Below are 19,394 nucleotides of genomic sequence, written 5' to 3' on the forward strand. Positions count from 1 at the left end.
TATTCCTTTTCATTTGATCCACTTCTACACTCAACCCTATTGATTAACCCCCATTGATTATCCTTTTATGTCCTTTACCCAGCTTGCAACGTATGGGTCGGCCAAAAAGCAGGAATCCACTCTTTCCAAAATGATCTCCGGTAGGAGTCTCAGGGCAAACGTTGGACGTCTCTACCACACCTGTCGCCTCAGGAAGGTCCACCACATCCTGGACAGGCTCAACTTCAGAGCCCTCACAACCGCCGACGGAATCCATTTCGAGATCATCAAAGTTCTCAACAGCGCATGAAGACCTATACGTTAGATTACTTGGTAGATTACGTTAGTTTGTAGTCAGGAGATGCAGATATTTACTCAATATTAGGTATGTACACAGGAGACGACAGTGGCGATCGGTGCCGTTTAAGATGAGGAAGGATGATAATTAAAATTTTATTTCTATAACAGCATATTGGATGACTGTCATTCATATTCCATTCAGCCATCTCAATGTAACATCGATAGGTGTAGGCTACTACATGATACTAACATTTTCCCTGTACCCATCATGAGGCTGCTACAACCTAGCCTATGAATGAAAGTTTACAATGTAGGGACACAGGTTGAGAGAATTTTGAGTAATCAAGGTGACATAGTGACACATTCAAAACCGCCTTGCACACTCTTGCCTGCATCTAGCTGATCTAGGGTGTAATCAATAGTTCAGGTGCAAACAAGATTTTCTATTGGACAAATACAGGTATGTTTTTCACTGTTTGCTTCCGTACAAGAAACATTTTTCAACGGAATCTGCGAAATGAATAGACCCATGAACACACGCAAACACAGTTCACTTTCATAGCAGCCACATACAAACAGCATGATCACTTTGCTCGCACTCTCCTCCTCTCACCTTTTCCCTTCGCTTGTGGACTTCAGTGCACAACACATCAGCTTTCTGTGACCAGGTGCAAAAACTTTCCAAGCCAAACCTTCATATCATGACCGCTAACCGCTACACACAGCCTACATCGTTGTCACCATATTAGCTAATGCCAGTCAACATAGCAAATAGAACTAACTCGTTAGTAAACCCGCTACAGTCATTCAGTACAGTGTACAGTCAGCAAGCAGTTTAGCAGTTACACCCACGGGCCCCGGTGGCAATAAATTAATAAAACCAAAAGTTACCTTGACTTGGAAGAGATCCAGTGTTGGATAGCCATAGCCAGCTAGCTAACATAGTATCCCTCTGTTTTAGCCAGGTGTTAGAGTAGGCTAAACTAGCTAGCTCCATTCATTAGTTAAGTAAGTGAAAGGGTAAAAAAAAAAGAAATATTGCTAGCCCTCTCTCTCTTGCTTCTCCTTAATTTTGGAAGAAATTAATTTCTTCAAAACTGTTCAACTATTGTCTTTCTCTTCAAGTCAACTACTCACCACATTCTATGCACTGCAGTGCTAGCTAGCTGTAGCTTATGCATTCAGCAGTAGATTTATTCTTCAATCCTTTGATTTAGTGGACAACATGTCAGTTCATGTTGCAAGAGCTCTGATCGGTTGGAGGATGTCCTGCAGAAGTTGTCATAATTACTGTGTAAGTCTATGGAAGGGGGTGAGAACCATGAGCCTCCTAGGTTTTGTATTGAAGTCAATGTACCCAGAGGAGGACGGAAACTACAGCATGGTGCTACCCTACAGAGTGCTGCCGAGGCTACTGTAGACCTTCATTGCAAAACATTGTGTTTTAATCTATTATTTGGTGACGTGAATATATTTAGTATAGTTTTATCTAAAAAAGGATAAGTTTTTGAATGTTTCACTATTTTTATGAAATTCATTGAGAATGGCCCTCCCCTTCCTGCTCTGAGCCACCTCCCCTTCCTGCTCTGAGCCACCTCCCCTTCCTGCTCTGAGCCACCTCCCCTTCCTGCTCTGAGCCACCTCCACTGGGAGTTGAATCTCTGATCTTATTAACATCGCCTTTCTTACGCTTTCGCGTCATCGCTCCTCCCTTCCCATCTCTTATTGGAGAGCCAACAGCGCCATCTACTGAACCGATGGACTAACTAGTTTTTTTACTAAAGTTACTTCATCCTCATCTCATAAAGGAAGTGGTAACAGTGAATTTGATAAAGTTACTAAGAAATCCTAGCACACCTTATTGTTGTCCTGTTGTTTCTCACTGTGAGAGAGAACTGTGCAGAGGAAAGGGAGCGTTCTAGAATGTTAGCCTCTCTTTACTTTACTGATCAGTTTGCACCTTGTCAGTTTTGGTATGTTTTGTTAGCTTCTACTGTAAAGATATTGAGATGACCTTGGATTTGACCATCGTGTTGAATGCCCTCTGTGAGGCTTCTCACGTAACAATATACACTGAGTGGACAAAACATTAAGATCATCCTTCCTAATATTGATTTGCTCCTTCCCTTTTGCCCTCAGAACAGCCTCAATTTGACAGCTATGAACTCTACAAGGTGCCAAAAGCGTTCCACAGGGATGCTGACCCATATTGACCCCAATGCTTCCCACAGTTGTGTCAAGTTGGTCTGATGTCCTTTGGGTGGTGGACTGTTCTTGATACACACAGGAAACTGTTGAGTGAAAAACCCAGCAGCGTTGCAGTTCTTGACACAAACCGGTGCGCCTGCCACCTACTAGCATGCCCCTGTTCAAAGGCACTTAAATACTTTGTCTTGCCCATTCACCCTCTGAATGGCACATATACACAATCCATGCCTCAATTATCTCATGGCTTAAAAATCCTTCAACATGTCTCCTCCCCTTCATCGATTTGTTGCCCATTTAACAAGTGACATCAATAAGGGATCATAGCTTTCACCTGGTCAGTCTATGTCACAGAAAGAGCAGGTGTCCTTGACCTTTCGTTCACTCAATGTCGTGTGATGTTTGACTGGGTGGAACTGCTTCCCTCTGCAGTTTTCTGTGGGAAACTACAAGTGATGATCAGTTTTCTGTGGGAAACTGCAAGTGATGTTCCGTTTTCTGTGGGAAACTGCAAGTGATGATCAGTTTTCTGTGGGTAACTGCAAGTGATGATCAGTTTTCTGTGGGAAACTGCAAGTGATGATCAGTTTTCTGTGGGAAACTGCAAGTGATGATCAGTTTTCTGTGGGAAACTACAAGTGATGATCAGTTTTCTGTGGGAAACTGCAAGTGATGTTCCGTTTTCTGTGGGAAACTACAAGTGATGATCAGTTTTCTGTGGGAAACTGCAAGTGATGATCAGTTTTCTGTGGGAAACTGCAAGTGATGATCAGTTTTCTGTGGGAAACTGCAAGTGATGATCAGTTTTCTGTGGGAAACTGCAAGTGGTGTTCCGTTTTCTGTGGGAAACTGCAAGTGATGATCAGTTTTCTGTGGGAAACTGCAAGTGATGATCAGTTTTCTGTGGGAAACTGCAAGTGATGATCAGTTTTCTGTGGGAAACTACAAGTGATGATCAGTTTTCTGTGGGAAACTACAAGTGATGATCAGTTTTCTGTGGGAAACTGCAAGTGATGATCAGTTTTCTGTGGGAAACTGCAAGTGATGATCAGTTTTCTGTGGGAAACTGCAAGTGATGATCAGTTTTCTGTGGGAAACTACAAGTGATGATCAGTTTTCTGTGGGAAACTGCAAGTGATGATCAGTTTTCTGTGGGAAACTGCAAGTGATGATCAGTTTTCTGTGAGAAACTACAAGTGATGATCAGTTTTCACCATTTCTTTTTTTTACTACATAACTTTTGTTTATTCATAGACAAACTCTGAAATATGTTTATTAAATTGTCTTTTAAAACTAGATTTGTTTTAGTCAACAAATTCATAAAGCATCTCCCATTATTTCTCTTTATGCAAAAATGCCTCCTTAATCCAACTATTAGCATGTTTAAGACCTTTACATAGTATATTTATCACACCCATCTAGCTAATTCATCTAACCCAACTATTAGCATGTTTAAGACCTTTATATATACTATATAATCACACCCATCTAGCTAATTCACCTAACCCAACTATTAGCATGTTTAAGACCTTTATACATACTATATAATCACACCCATCTAGCTAATTCATCTAACCCAACTATTAGCATGTTTAAGACCTTTATATAGTATATTTAATCACACCTATCTAGCAAATTCATCTAACCCAACTATTAGCATGTTTAAGACCTTTATATAGTATATTTAATCACACCTATCTAGCTAATTCATCTAACCCAACTATTAGTATGTTTAAGACCTTTATATAGTATATTTATCACACCCATCTAACCCAACTATTAGCATGTTTAAGACCTTTACATAGTATATTTATCACACCCATCTAGCTAATTCATCTAACCCAACTTTTAGCATGTTTAAGACCTTTATATAGTATATTTATCACACCCATCTAGCTAATTCATCTAACCCAACTATTAGCATGTTTAAGACCTTTACATAGTATATTTATCACACCCATCTAGCTAATTCATCTAACCCAACTTTTAGCATGTTTAAGACCTTTATATAGTATATTTATCACACCCATCTAGCTAATTCATCTAACCCAACTATTAGCATGTTTAAGACCTTTACATAGTATATTTATCACACCCATCTAGCTAATTCATCTAACCCAACTATTAGCATGTTTAAGACCTTTACATAGTATATTTATCACACCCATCTACCTAATTCAACTTAAGCGATTAAGCTCCATTGAAACACTCCCCTAACTTGTTTATACAGGTCAGCGACTCACAGTGACGGAACAAATTGGAGTAGCATGCTGAGACGTGTCCATCTCCTTCCAACTCTCCTCCTCTGAAATGGTTGGGAGTAAATATTCAAACAAACCCATGACATTTTATTTTATTACAAGCAAATGTTAGGATACACGATATACCAGACTCACACATGACATACCAGAGTCCTAGATGACATACCAGAGTCCTAGATGACATACCAGAGTCCTAGATGACATACCAGAGTCCTAGATGACATACCAGAGTCATGGGCTCCACGTTCTGATACACAGCTAGAATTCTCATTCTTACACAGAAGTGAGGAATATTCTCTGATTAAGGCAGTTGTAGTAAGTCTGGATCACATGCCAGTATATCGGACAACCACATGCATATTATCGGACACCCTTACAGTATATAATGCAGTATAAAATATACACTGAGCTTACCAAACATTAGTACTAGTACCGAGCTAAAAAAAAAATCCTTCTTTAAATCTGTCATCTACTGATTGAAGAGACATCAATAAGGGATCATAGCTTTCACCTGATCAGTCAATGCCATGGAAATATGTTGTATACTCAGTGTATATTCATACCCAAGGCACAAGACAAAAGCTATTTTAAGAGTACTACAAGCACCTTCATCTCTTTAAGACAGCGTGCAAGTATTTCGTTAGACGTCATTAACCCTTTATACTGCTGTTCATTTGGTCCGCTCGTGGCCAAACTACATCAGTTATATGTATTATTTCTTAACAATGTCTAAATGCATTTCACCCATCGTTTTTTCCCCTCCATGCTTTCATAGGTCATTGTCAGGCAGAATGAGGTTCTATATTGTTTGATTAAGACTCTGGACATCTGAAAAACAGCTCCACATGCAAAAGCCACGTGCACAAAAAATTATCAATTAAAAAGTGAGAAAAGATTAAACACGTTATACTGAGTACCTGAAGACGTCAAATACTAAAATACTGGAACAGACGGGATTTTGAGTCTAAATCTGACACGTTCATACAATTCCTTTGACTAATTTGGGCACTTGTTAAGGTTAATACAGGGTTCAGCGTTGCTAACCTGCGAACCTCCAGTAACTTTCTTACAATCCCAGGTTTCTAGAAACCCCCGAAATGGAAGATCCCCAGTAGGGAATAATCAGGACATCCGGGAAAGGGAATTTTCCAGAGTTTCTGGGGCTTTGGGAAAGCTACTGGACATGTTGTTGAGTGTCGCCCCCTTGGGAATCGGAGGTCTACTTGCGTCCGACAGTCTCAGCCAGTTTCTTCAGTCTCTTCTTCAGTTCCAGAGGAAATTTCTCATAACATTTCTTACACACAGGCTTCATGTCAAACTCCACAAACTTGTTCCTGTCAACAGAGGACAGGGGAGACACAGTCAGTATTTTTGTAATTCATTTTGGGCTCCATTGTGTATGAAATGTGCTTTACGAATAATTATGTTAAATTTTTGTTGGTATTCTCATGAACAGCAGCACATGCAGGTTTCTATCCTTAGCAAGTTACACTACGATCACACGTTGGACCAGAGCCCTATTGCACCCTGTTCCCTATATAGTGCACTACGTTGGACCAGAGCCCTATTGCACCCTGTTCCCTTTATAGTGCACTACATTGGACCAGGGCCCTATTGCACCTTGTTCCCTTTATAGTGCACTACGTTGGACCAGAGCCCTATTGCACCCTGTTCCCTTTATAGTGCACTTCGTTGGACCAGAGCCCTATTGCACCCTGTTCCCTATATAGTGCACTACGTTGGACCAGAGCCCTATTGCACCCTGTTCCCTATAGTGCACTACGTTGGACCAGGGCCCACTGGGATAGTGCACTACGTTGGACCAGGGCCCACAGGGATAGTGCACTACGTTGGACCAGGGCCCACAGGGATAGTGCACTACGTTGGACCAGGGCCCACAGGGATAGTGCACTACGTTGGACCAGGGCCCACAGGGATAGTGCACTACGTTGGACCAGGGCCCACTGGGGTAGTGCACTACGTTGGACCAGGGCCCACAGGGATAGTGCACTACGTTGGACCAGGGCCCACTGGGGTAGTGCACTACGTTGGACCAGGGCCCACAGGTTGTCATTTGGGACACAATCCATTGTCACATAACAGAAGAACATGACAGAGCAATGAGAACAGATCAAGTCAACTGGAGGAGAAAACAACAACAAGGAAAGACAAGAGGAAAAGCTAAATGAAGATGACAGGAAGTGGAATTACTAACCCATGGATGGAAATGAAAGGAGGATAGTGAAGATGACAGGAAGTGGAATTACTAACCCATGGATGGAAATGAAAGGAGGATAGTGAAGATGACAGGAAGTGGAATTACTAACCCATGGATGGAAATGAGCGAGAGGAGGATAGTGAAGATGAAAGGAAGAGGACTGGAAAAGTCTACAGACAGATAACAGGTTTCTTTTTGCGGTCTTTTGAGGCGTCCCTCTCGCGTCGGGCCAGTCTGCGTTTCAGCTCCTCAGGCATCCGCTCGTAACAGTGCTTACATACAGGCTTCAGATCTACCTCTACAAACTTGTCTCTGTTACACCACAGGGAGGGGAGAGGGAGAGAGAGAAGAGAAACCAGAGAGGGAGAGAGAGAAGAGAAACCAGAGGGGGAGAGAGAGAAGAGAAACCAGAGGGGGAGAGAGAGAAGAGAAACCAGAGGGGGAGAGAGAGAAGAGAAACCAGAGGGGGAGAGAGAGAAGAGAAACCAGAGGGGGAGAGAGAGAAGAGAAACCAGAGGGGGAGAGAGAGAAGAGAAACCAGAGGGGGAGAGAGAGAAGAGAAAACAGAGGGGGAGAGAGAGAAGAGAAAACAGATTGTGTCCAATAGAAGAAAAGGTTAGAGAAAACACAGTACTTTATAGGGAATAGGGTGTCATTTGGGACACAGAGTGAGAGGAAGGCAGGACAACGACAGACAGGAAGAGCTAAAGGGTTAGGAAAGAGCCCAGTATAATACCACTGATATATAATCATGTAATAATAACATACTTGAGGGTGAGCTTGGTGTTGCAGGTGGCGCAGGAGAAACAGTTCACACACCATGCTTTGTTCAGGGCTGACACCACTACAGGAACAACAGAAAGTCCATTATGGCTTTACATCCTCCTAAAACAATTCATTCAAAATGAAAAACAGTTGATGCTTACCGTCTCCTTCAATCACTCTGTTGCAGTGGTAGCACACATCACCAAAGAGCTAGAGGGTTGAGACACGGGCAGAGATTAGCATTTCATTCACCAAACATACACGACTTGATTTAACCATTATCAAACTTTACATTTCAGTCAGTGCCAGTCAGAACAACATGCAATAACTGTGTTACTCAGCAACCCCTATCCTATGAATGTTTGTGGACATGAGCCCCATGGGACCTGTCATACATAGTGCATTACATTGGGATTAGGGTACCATTTACCTGGTTGTAGTGGGTCTCACAGTCAGATCATAGCTTTATTACCTGGTTGTAGTGGGTCTCAGTCAGATCATATCTGTACTACCTAGTTGTAGTGGGTCTCAGTCAGATCATAACTTTATTACCTAGTTGTAGTGGGTCTCACAGTCAGATCATAGCTTTATTACCTGGTTGTAGTGGGTCTCACAGTCAGATCATAGCTGTATTACCTAGTTGTAGTGGGTCTCAGTCAGATTATAGCTGTACTACCTGGTTGTAGTGGGTCTCACAGTAGGCCAGACCCTTCCTCTCATAGTGGCGGTGTCCAAGGAACGGCTTCTCACACTTAGCACACACAAAATGCTGCAAACACAGGCAACATCACATGTTAGCATGGCTAATGGCTAACTGTAGTACCAGGCAACATCACATGTTAGCATGGCTAATGGCTAACTGTAGTCACAGGGAAGTAGCATCCCAAGTTAGCAAGGCTAATAGCTAACTCTCGTCACAGGCAGACACCACTACACGGGCGTTAGCATATTACTAACTCTACTCACAGGCACATGCAGTTAAGTTAGCTAACTTGGCTAACTCTAGTCAGCTGCCATCAGGGCACGTATTCACAAAGGGTATCAGTGTAGGAGTGCTGATCTAGGATCAGGTGATGTACATGTACATATGATCTTAAAGGTCATGAACAGTTTTTAAAAATAAATCTATGTTTTTCATAAAACTGGATGATATTTGAATGAAACCAGGTTAAAGTATGAAAAATGACCATTGCTCCTACATTGATAAAGTCATAAAGCTACTGGTCCCCTCCCCCATGTCAAACACTTGGATTCATTGTTATAGGGTGACATCACCCTAACTCATTTTAATACACCAATGGTAACATGATATTCTCTTAACTAATTTAAATAATTACCGCTTTGTAACCAACATCGGAGAAGGCGTGTTTGTGGAGGGGCGTGGTTTATACAGCTACTCTACTGGTGCCAAAATTTGACTGTAGGGTGTCATCAAATATAATTAAAAGTTTACACTATTCATCTATGGTAAAGACACTCGTGTCCCCTTTTATCTGTGTCTGGTGTTAGCTAGGTCTTCATCTGTGTCTGGTGTTATCTAGTTACTGGTTAGCTAGGTCTTCATCTGTGTCTGGTGTTAGCTAGTTACTGGTTAGCTGGGTCTTCATCTGTGTCTGGTGTTAGCTAGTTACTGGTTAGCTGGGTCTTCATCTGTGTCTGGTGTTAGCTAGTTACAGACTAGCTAGGTCTTCATCTGTGTCTGGTATTAGCTAGTTACAGACTAGCTAGGTCTTCATCCGTGTCTGGTGTTAGCTAGTTACAGACTAGCTAGGTCTTCATCTGTGTCTGGTATTAGCTAGTTACAGACTAGCTAGGTCTTCATCCGTGTCTGGTGTTAGCTAGTTACAGACTAGCTAGGTCTTCATCTGTGTCTGGTGTTAGCTAGTTACTGGTTAGCTAGGTCTTCATCTGTGTCTGGTGTTAGCTAGGTCTTCATCTGTGTCTGGTGTTAGCTAGTTACTGGTTAGCTAGGTCTTCATCTGTGTCTGGTGTTAGCTAGGTCTTCATCTGTGTCTGGTGTTAGCTGGGTCTTCATCTGTGTCTGGTGTTAGCTAGTTACTGGTTAGCTGGGTCTTCATCTGTGTCTGGTGTTAGCTAGGTCTTCATCTGTGTCTGGTGTTAGCTAGTTACAGACTAGCTAGGTCTTCATCTGTGTCTGGTGTTAGCTAGTTACTGGTTAGCTGGGTCTTCATCTGTGTCTGGTGTTAGCTAGTTACTGGTTAGCTAGGTCTTCATCTGTGTCTGGTGTTAGCTAGTTACTGGTTAGCTAGGTCTTCATCTGTGTCTGGTGTTAGCTAGGTCTTCATCTGTGTCTGGTGTTAGCTGGGTCTTCATCTGTGTCTGGTGTTAGCTGGGTCTTCATCTGTGTCTGGTGTTAGCTGGGTCTTCATCTGTGTCTGGTGTTAGCTAGTTACTGGTTAGCTGGGTCTTCATCTGTGTCTGGTGTTAGCTAGGTCTTCATCTGTATCTGGTGTTAGCTAGTTACTGGTTAGCTGGGTCTTCATCTGTGCCTGGTGTTAGCTGGGTCTTCATCTGTGTCTGGTGTTAGCTAGGTCTTCATCTGTGTCTGGTGTTAGCTAGTTACTGGTTAGCTAGGTCTTCATCTGTGTCTGTTGTTATCTAGTTACTGGTTAGCTAGGTCTTCATCTGTGTCTGGTGTTAGCTAGGTCTTCATCTGTGTCTGGTGTTAGCTAGGTCTTCATCTGTGTCTGGTGTTAGCTAGGTCTTCATCTGTGTCTGGTGTTAGCTAGTTACTGGTTAGCTAGGTCTTCATCTGTGTCTGGTGTTAGCTAGGTCTTCATCTGTGTCTGGTGTTAGCTAGTTACTGGTTAGCTAGGTCTTCATCTGTGTCTGGTGTTAGCTAGTTACTGGTTAGCTAGGTCTTGATCTGTGTCTGGTGTTAGCTAGGTCTTCATCTGTGTCTGGTGTTAGCTAGTTACTGGTTAGCTAGGTCTTCATCTGTGTCTGGTGTTAGCTAGTTACTGGTTAGCTAGGTCTTCATCTGTGTCTGGTGTTAGCTAGTTACTGGTTAGCTAGGTCTTGATCTGTGTCTGGTGTTAGCTAGGTCTTCATCTGTGTCTGGTGTTAGCTAGTTACTGGTTAGCTGGGTCTTCATCTGTGTCTGGTGTTAGCTAGTTACTGGTTAGCTAGGTCTTCATCTGTGTCTGGTGTTAGCTAGTTACTGGTTAGCTGGGTCTTCATCTGTGTCTGGTGTTAGCTAGTTACTGGTTAGCTAGGTCTTCATCTGTGTCTGGTGTTAGCTAGTTACTGGTTAGCTAGGTCTTCATCGGTGTCTGGTGTTAGCTAGGTCTTCATCTGTGTCTGGTGTTAGCTAGTTACTGGTTAGCTAGGTCTTCATCTGTGTCTGGTGTTAGCTGGGTCTTCATCTGTGTCTGGTGTTAGCTAGTTACTGGTTAGCTGGGTCTTCATCTGTGTCTGGTGTTAGCTAGTTACTGGTTAGCTAGGTCTTCATCTGTGTCTGGTGTTAGCTAGGTCTTCATCTGTGTCTGGTGTTAGCTAGGTCTTCATCTGTGTCTGGTGTTAGCTAGGTCTTCATCTGTGTCTGGTGTTAGCTAGGTCTTCATCTGTGTCTGGTGTTAGCTAGGTCTTCATCTGTGTCTGGTGTTAGCTAGGTCTTCATCTGTGTCTGGTGTTAGCTAGGTCTTCATCTGTGTCTGGTGTTAGCTAGGTCTTCATCTGTGTCTGGTGTAAGCTAGTTACGGACTAGCTAGGTCTTCAGCCAGCATGAAATGGGGGTTGTTAGAAACTCAGGCGCCGTTGTCATGTGAACCGCATCATAACAGACATGCCAAATGGGAGAGGTATTAAAAATAAAAATAAATTTAAATGATATTGATGCAACTTCAATGTTTGAGTTGCGTTGTGTATCACCACATTTGCTTGAGATGATTTTACTGCAACACTGTATCCAAGTTGTTTGACATCGGGGTCTCACAGAGCTGTCAGTCAAGGAGCGCTCACAAGTATACGCTCCCCACTCAGCCTGTCTTTTCAAACTTCCTGGTAGTTAGAGAGCGAGAGAGTACTTCTCCCTCACATTGAGAATTTCTATCCAAAACAAATATTATGGGTGATATTTTAGTCACTCAAAATGCTATTTTACATGGGAATCAGAATGACTGTTTGGGACCTTTAAAGACTAAGCTAACCCTATATCAGCTCTACTCTGAGAGCTTTATGAATACAACTGGCCCAAGTACCTCAACGGGGCTTGGTCAGAAAGATGCATGACACACACACACAGCAGTCATTCAGGACAGGCAGCGGAACAGTGGCCTCTAGTGGAGAGAATGTCAACTGCAGGCAGGCCAGGCACTGTAGACTACTTGTTGTGTATTCATCAGTACTGTAAAGTTGTGAGAGATTAAAATGCAACAATGTGCATGTGTTTAGACACCCATGTATTTCTGGGTAAGAAGAACTTATCTGTGAATGTGGTAACGGTAAGCCTCGTTTCCATTGACATATGACGGGTGTCTGTGGCTGAAGAGTGTCGTTGTGTAGCTAGCTATGTAATGTTGTTTCCTGTAGTGCAGTTTCTATGTGTGGGAGGAGAAAGACCTCCTTTCTCCTTGGATGTGTCCGAAATGGCTCCCTATTCCCTACATAGGGCCCTAACTCTGACCAGAACACTATGGGCTCTGAGTTAAAGTAGTGCACTACATAGGGCCCTAACTCTGACCAGAACACTATGGGCTCTGGTTAAAACTTAGTGCACTACATAGGGACTACTGCCATTTGGGACATAATCCCCTTCTCACCATGTTAAAGTGCCACTCGCAGTAGGCATAGCCCTTACATTCATAGTAGGGATGGCCCTGGAACGATCGCTCACATACACTACACCCAAAGTGCTGGGAGAGGAGGAGGGAGGGGGGAGGAGGGGGGGGGGGGGGGGGAGGGGGGAGCGAGGGAGGAGGATAAGGGGGGAGCGAGGGAGGAGGATAAGGGGGGAGGAGGAGAAGGGAGGGGGAGAAGGAGAAGGGGGGAGGAGGAGAAGGGAGGGATAAAAGAAGCCACAAAGATAAGGATGTAGAGAAGAATAAAGGAATGTGTTGGAAGGAAAAGAAAGGTGTCACAGGATGGAGAGCAGATAGAGTTACTCACAGTCCAATCAAACATACGCTCTCTGAACACGAAGGAAATTATTAAAATGTAACACATAATTTCTTCGTAAAAGCTCAACAAACATCTGACTAACCCGTTACATTTGAGTCCAAATATGTCTAAAATACCACTAGATCATCATGTCATTTCTGACCACACACCTCGACGTGCCACTGCTTGCCCATGGCGTTGACCACGCGTCCCTCGATGGGCCTCCTGCAGGCGCCACAGATCGGCACCCCCATCTTATCATGGCAGGGCAGACAGTACAGCTCTCCCTTCAGCTCCCTGGCATCTGCTGTCAGCTCCTTACTACAGGGAGAGGGGAGGGACAAACATTACTACAGCTCCTTACTACAGGGAGAGGGGAGGGACAAACATTACTACAGCTCCTTACTACAGGGAGAGGGGAGGGACAAACATTACTACAGCTCCTTACTACAGGGAGAGTGGAGGGACAAACATTACTACAGCTCCTTACTACAGGGAGAGGGGAGGGACAAACATTACTACAGCTCCTTACTACAGGGAGAGGGGAGGGACAAACATCACTACAGCTCCTTACTACAGGGAGAGGGACAAACATTACTACAGCTCCTTACTACAGGGAGAGGGACAAACATTACTACAGCTCCTTACTACAGGGAGAGGGACAAACATTACTACAGCTCCTTACTACAGGGAGAGGGACAAACATTACTACAGCTCCTTACTACAGGGAGAGGGACAAACATTACTACAGCTCCTTACTACAGGGAGAGGGACAAACATTACTACAGCTCCTTACTACAGGGAGAGGGGAGGGACAAACATTACTACAGCTCCTTACTACAGGGAGAGGGACAAACATTACTACAGCTCCTTACTACAGGGAGAGGGACAAACATTACTACAGCTCCTTACTACAGGGGGAGGGACAAACATTACTACAGCTCCTTACTACAGGGAGAGGGGAGGGACAAACATTACTACAGCTCCTTACTACAGGGAGAGGGGAGGGACAAACATTACTACAGCTCCTTACTACAGGGAGAGGGGAGGGACAAACATTACTACAGCTCCTTACTACAGGGAGAGGGACAAACATTACTACAGCTCCTTACTACAGGGAGAGGGGAGGGACAAACATTACTACAGCTCCTTACTACAGGGAGAGGGACAAACATTACTACAGCTCCTTACTACAGGGTGAGGGGAGGGACAAACATTACTACAGCTCCTTACTACAGGGTGAGGGGAGGGACAAACATTACTACAGCTCCTTACTACAGGGTGAGGGGAGGGACAAACATTACTACAGCTCCTTACTACAGGGTGAGGGGAGGGACAAACATTACTACAGCTCCTTACTACAGGGTGAGGGGAGGGACAAACATTACTACAGCTCCTTACTACAGGGAGAGGGGAGGGACAAACATTACTACAGCTCCTTACTACAGGGAGAGGGGAGGGACAAACATTACTACAGCTCCTTACTACAGGGAGAGGGGAGGGACAAACATTACTACAGCTCCTTACTACAGGGAGAGTGGAGGGACAAACATTACTACAGCTCCTTACTACAGGGAGAGGGGAGGGACAAACATTACTACAGCTCCTTACTACAGGGAGAGGGGAGGGACAAACATTATATTACACAAAACACACACACAAACAGTGGTTTTGAAGCAGAGTAAATGGTAACATCTTAAACACTCTTGCTTTCATTATTCCAAATACTGACTGAACCACATAATGGAATCAGGAGCACATTATGTCAGATATCAGGAGGGAGCCGTGAAGCGTACTGACCCACAGTTGTTGCAGTTGAAGTGGTCGGGATGATAGGGGTCGTTCTTAAAGATGAGGGGGCTGTCCTCGATGATGGCATGGCATTTCTGACAGATGTACTTCCCCAGACCTCTAGCCTTCTCACGGTTATGACAGGGTCGACACAGGTGCCTGGTTAGGAACAAACATTACTACAACTCCTTACTACAGGGAGAGGGGAGGGACAAACATCACAACAGGGAGAGGGGAGGGACAAACATTACTACAGCTCCTTACTACAGGGAGAGGGGAGGGACAAAGCATGATGGGTACGTACATCCAACATGTCTCACTGGACAGGGACAAAGCATGATGGGTTCGTACATCCAACATGTCTCACTGGACAGGGACAAAGCATGATGGGTACGTACATCCAACATGTCTCACTGGACAGGGACAAAGCATGATGGGTACGTACATCCCAACATGTCTCACTGGACAGGGACAAAGCATGATGGGTTCGTACATCCAACATGTCTCACTGGACAGGGACAAAGCATGATGGGTAAGTACATCCAACATGTCTCACTGGACAGGGACAAAGCATGATGGGTTCGTACATCCAACATGTCTCACTGGACAGGGACAAAGCATGATGGGTTCGTACATCCAACATGTCTCACTGGACAGGGACAAAGCATGATGGGTTCGTACATCCAACATGTCTCACTGGACAGGGACAAAGCATGATGGGTTCGTACATCCAACATGTCTCACTGGACAGGGACAAAGCAGGATGGGTAAGTACATCCAACATGTCTCACTGGACAGGGACAAAGCAGGATGGGTACGTACATCCAACATGTCTCACTGGACAGGGACAAAGCAGGATGGGTACGTACATCCAACATGTCTCACTGGACAGGGACAAAGCAGGATGGGTAAGTACATCCAACATGTCTCACTGGACAGGGACAAAGCAGGATGGGTACGTACATCCAACATGTCTCACTGGACAGGGACAAAGCATGATGGGTGGGTACATCCAACATGTCTCACTGGACAGGGACAAAGCATGATGGGTTCGTACATCCAACATGTCTCACTGGACAGGGACAAAGCATGATGGGTAAGTACATCTAACATGTCTCACTGGACAGGGACAAAGCAGGGAAAGGGTGGACACAGTAGAAGTTGCTACTACACTTTATCTACAGTGTTGGGAAAGTATTGGCCTCCTTTCTGATGTTCTCTGGCATATTGTTGATACTGAATGTTATCAGATCTTCAACCAAAACCTGATATTAGATAAAGGGAACCTGAGTTTACAAATATCAACCAACTGAGAACATCAGAAAATGGGGCAAATACTTTCTCACAGCACTGTTTTATACAAACATACTATTGTGTTGATTTGTGATTGGTTAAATAGTCATCTACCATGGTATAATGTGCAGTGTGATTGGCTGGGGACTCCCCTGCATAATGTGCAGTGTGATTGGCTGGGGACTCCCCTGCATAATGTGCAGTGTGATTGGCTGGGGACTCCCCTGCATAATGTGCAGTGTGATTGGCTGGGGACTCCCCTGCATAATGTGCAGTGTGATTGGCTGGGGACTCCCCTGCATAATGTGCAGTGTGATTGGCTGGGGACTCCCCTGCATAATGTGCAGTGTGATTGGCTGGGGACTCCCCTGCATAATGTGCAGTGTGATTGGCTGGGGACTCCCCTGCATAATGTGCAGTGTGATTGGTTGGAGATTCACCTGCCAGCGTTCTTGACGAAGCCGACGTCAGCGAGCACAGCCTGGCAGATGTCACAGCAGAAACAATCAGGATGCCAGCTGTTGTTCATGGCCTTGATCACACGGCCAATGATGAACTCCCCTGAGAACATAGACCCACCAATACAACATGAGAGTACACACACTCAGTGGATTTACAAAGAGATTTGGTGTGTGTGTGTGTGTGTGTGTGTGTGTGTGTGTGTGTGTGTATGCATGTATGTGTGTGTGTATGCATGCATGCATGTATGCGTGTATGTATGCGTGTGTGTGTATATACACGTGTGTGTATGCTTATGTGGTGTGTGTGTATGCGTATGTGGTGTGTGTGTGTGTGTATGCGTATGTGGTGTGTGTGTGTGTGGTGTGTGTGTTACTCACCACACTGGTGGCAGCAGGGAGCGAAGAGCATCTGAAAGTCATGTTCACAGTATTTCCTGCCTTCAAACTGTCAGGAGAAAAAGGGTGCTTCACTCACACAATAAACCCAAACATTGAACAGTTTGACATTTGAATAGTGGCAACTTTCCTCAAATTCCCCAGTTTTCCAGAAATCCTGGAGGGAGTAAACCAGAATCCTCCAACCATGATTTTTGAAAAACCTGGGAATTTTGCAACCCTACATTTTATGCCCCTGTTAGTCTACCTCATAGAAGAGCCCCTCGGGGAACTGCTGGAAGCACTGTGCGCAGACGAAGCAGCCCTCGTGGTACAGCTCCCCGTTGCTGTTGACGATCTTCTCTGCCGGGGCGAAGCCGCTCTTACAGCGCTCGCACGACGCGTTCGCCAGGGCGTTCGCCATGTTGCTATGGTGACAAAAATGAAAGTATGAAGATCAGAACAGACTGCTGCTCTTCTGTTGATCACTTTGACACAGAAATCCCTGTGAAATTAGCCCAAATCTGTTTGTGGTCTTGCGCAACTCAACTGACTGCCGTCATTGGCAAGGAGTTGGCACAATAACGACAAGAGACTGGCACTCTGGCTACCACACAGCAGCAGAGTCTCCTGGAGGGGGCTTGAATAGGCCAATGCAATGTGAGAAGAAATCCAAAGAGAAAGTTACTCCGACAGGGAACTGCTGGGCTGTTGGAAATCTGCCTTGAGAGTCTACAGAAATAACACTGGCAAAGGTTTGAGTAAACATGATCAGTGTTTTGCAGAGTGGGTGTGCATCCCAAATAGCACTCTATTCCCTATATGGTGGACTCATTTTAACCACAGCCCTATGGCTGGTTAAAGGTAGTGCACTACATAGGTAATAGGGAGCCATTTGGGACACAAAGACAAGCATGGTTTCAGGGGCGGGGCCTTGTCCCTCAGACAGTCTCTTATCCAAATCATATTACCTCACAGAACACTGCTGTCACCCAGACAGTCTCTTACTAAAATCATATTACCTCACAGAACACTGCTGTCACCCAGACAGTCTCTTACTAAAATCATATTACCTCACAGAATACTGCTGTCACCCAGACAGTCTCTTACTAAAATCATATTACCTCACAGAACACTGCTGTCACCATGGAGACACACACGTTGCTCAGGGTCTGTGTCCTAATTTGGTCATCTGAGAACAGTCAGACAGACATGATAGATCATAGCTGTCTGGTGGTATTCAGTGTTGGTTTATCACATAATTGATCAGAGACAAGTACTGTACTGTGTCGCCTCAACACTCATTGGCTAATTCCTAACGTTTATACCCCAAATCAAGTGCCAAGAAATTACAACACGGTGTAATGATCCAAATAATCAAACTGGTTTACATTTGAAAATATATTGAATGTTTCGACCTAAAAGTGTTATAGAAACTAACCGACTAAGAGGCTAATGTTACCAAGCTAGAGAGGGAAGAACAGAGTTTGAAGTAGCTAACTTTAGCAAGTTCACAACAACACACACGTCCACACACTTGACGTTACTAGCCTACTGTAGCAGTCAGGTTAGCGAGTTAACTAGTTAGTTCACTTTATTTAAAAGATATTTAATGTTTCAAGACGATTCCCACGCCCATCATAAAAAAGAAAAAATAACTATAGGTGTTACACTTTATCACATACAGTACCGCACCGAACAAATTAGCTAACATTAGCTGCCCGGCTAGCTGTTAGCATGGTAACCTGCTGTGAAATTCGAGTGTTCTTACTTGTATCCAAGCTCTTACCTGCCCGTCATTTCTACTACTCCCAGCATCACCTATCAACACCACCGTTTCAGAAACGTATCGACTTTTCCCCGGGGTCTTCAAATAGGACGAGTAATGGATTGATCCGAGAGGCGACTCCTACCTAACCAACTAGCATATTTTTTTTCTCCTCCAGTATCTTGGTGGAGCCACCCTTTCCTTGGTAGCTGGCGTTTTCTAAAGAAAAGGGACGAAATAGCGCCCTCTAACGGTTATTACATTGATAGCACTCCTGTTGCACTGACTGCAGCGGCCCTGAAGTTCTTCTGAACCAGGGGTGGACGACATACGTCCCCCTGGGCGGCGGGAGGTTTGAATAAGAAATATTAACGCTTTGGGGGGAATGATTATTTTGGGTTAAAAAATAAATAATGTAAACACTCCAGGCCACTCGTGAACGTCTAAAACTAGATAGAGAGTATGTAGGACCATTTTCAAATAACTGCAGCTTTTCTGAATTCTGATGTGGCCCTTGAGACAAAAAATGCCCACCCCTGTTCTAGACCCCTAACCAGCTGTTCCAATACTTTGAATATGCATCACACCTCTGCAATGACTGGATAGACATGTCTGAATGAGTCAAATCAACGTTTATTGGTTGTGTACACAGATTTGCAGATGCTGCAAACGTTTGTCACAGAAGTTTGACCACGCAAAAGGTAGTATTTGGAATTGTGGTATTTTGTTAGGATCCCCATTAGCTGTTTACTTAAGTACTGCTCTTTTCATGATATAGACCAGCGTTTCCCAAACTACGTCCTCGAGACCCCAAGGGGGCACTTTGGGGGTTTTGCCCTAACACTACAAAGCTGATTCAA

General features: G+C 44.2%; 1 protein-coding gene across 5 annotated transcripts; it reads right to left on the bottom strand.

Annotated features, from left to right (window-relative positions):
• Positions 1–4,817: 4,817 nt before the first annotated feature.
• Positions 4,818–18,996, bottom strand: LOC109877525 (LIM and senescent cell antigen-like-containing domain protein 1). 5 transcript variants are annotated; one of them, XR_004209581.1, is made up of 11 exons: positions 18,556–18,763; positions 17,035–17,194; positions 16,770–16,836; positions 16,371–16,491; positions 14,647–14,796; positions 13,017–13,167; positions 12,510–12,602; positions 7,890–7,938; positions 7,732–7,807; positions 7,073–7,275; positions 4,818–6,079 (listed from the first exon to the last, which is right to left on the bottom strand). XR_004209581.1 is itself a non-coding variant. In XM_031822053.1 (10 exons), the coding sequence occupies exons 1-10, from the start codon at positions 18,582–18,584 to the stop codon at positions 5,965–5,967; spliced, it is 1,011 nt and encodes a 336-aa protein (XP_031677913.1). In that variant the 5' UTR covers positions 18,585–18,996; the 3' UTR covers positions 4,818–5,964. The 5 variants fall into 5 exon arrangements, 2 of the variants coding, with proteins under 2 accessions (XP_031677913.1, XP_031677915.1); XR_004209580.1 differs by lacking the exon at positions 12,510–12,602 and adding an exon at positions 8,405–8,497 and having other exon boundaries at positions 18,556–18,758; XR_004209582.1 differs by lacking the exons at positions 12,510–12,602; positions 18,556–18,763 and adding exons at positions 8,405–8,497; positions 17,891–17,911 and having other exon boundaries at positions 5,968–6,079.
• Positions 18,997–19,394: the final 398 nt, after the last annotated feature.

This window comes from Oncorhynchus kisutch, unplaced genomic scaffold (assembly GCF_002021735.2).
Source record: "Oncorhynchus kisutch isolate 150728-3 unplaced genomic scaffold, Okis_V2 scaffold4054, whole genome shotgun sequence".
In the NCBI taxonomy this organism is placed as follows: Eukaryota; Metazoa; Chordata; class Actinopteri; order Salmoniformes; family Salmonidae; genus Oncorhynchus; species Oncorhynchus kisutch.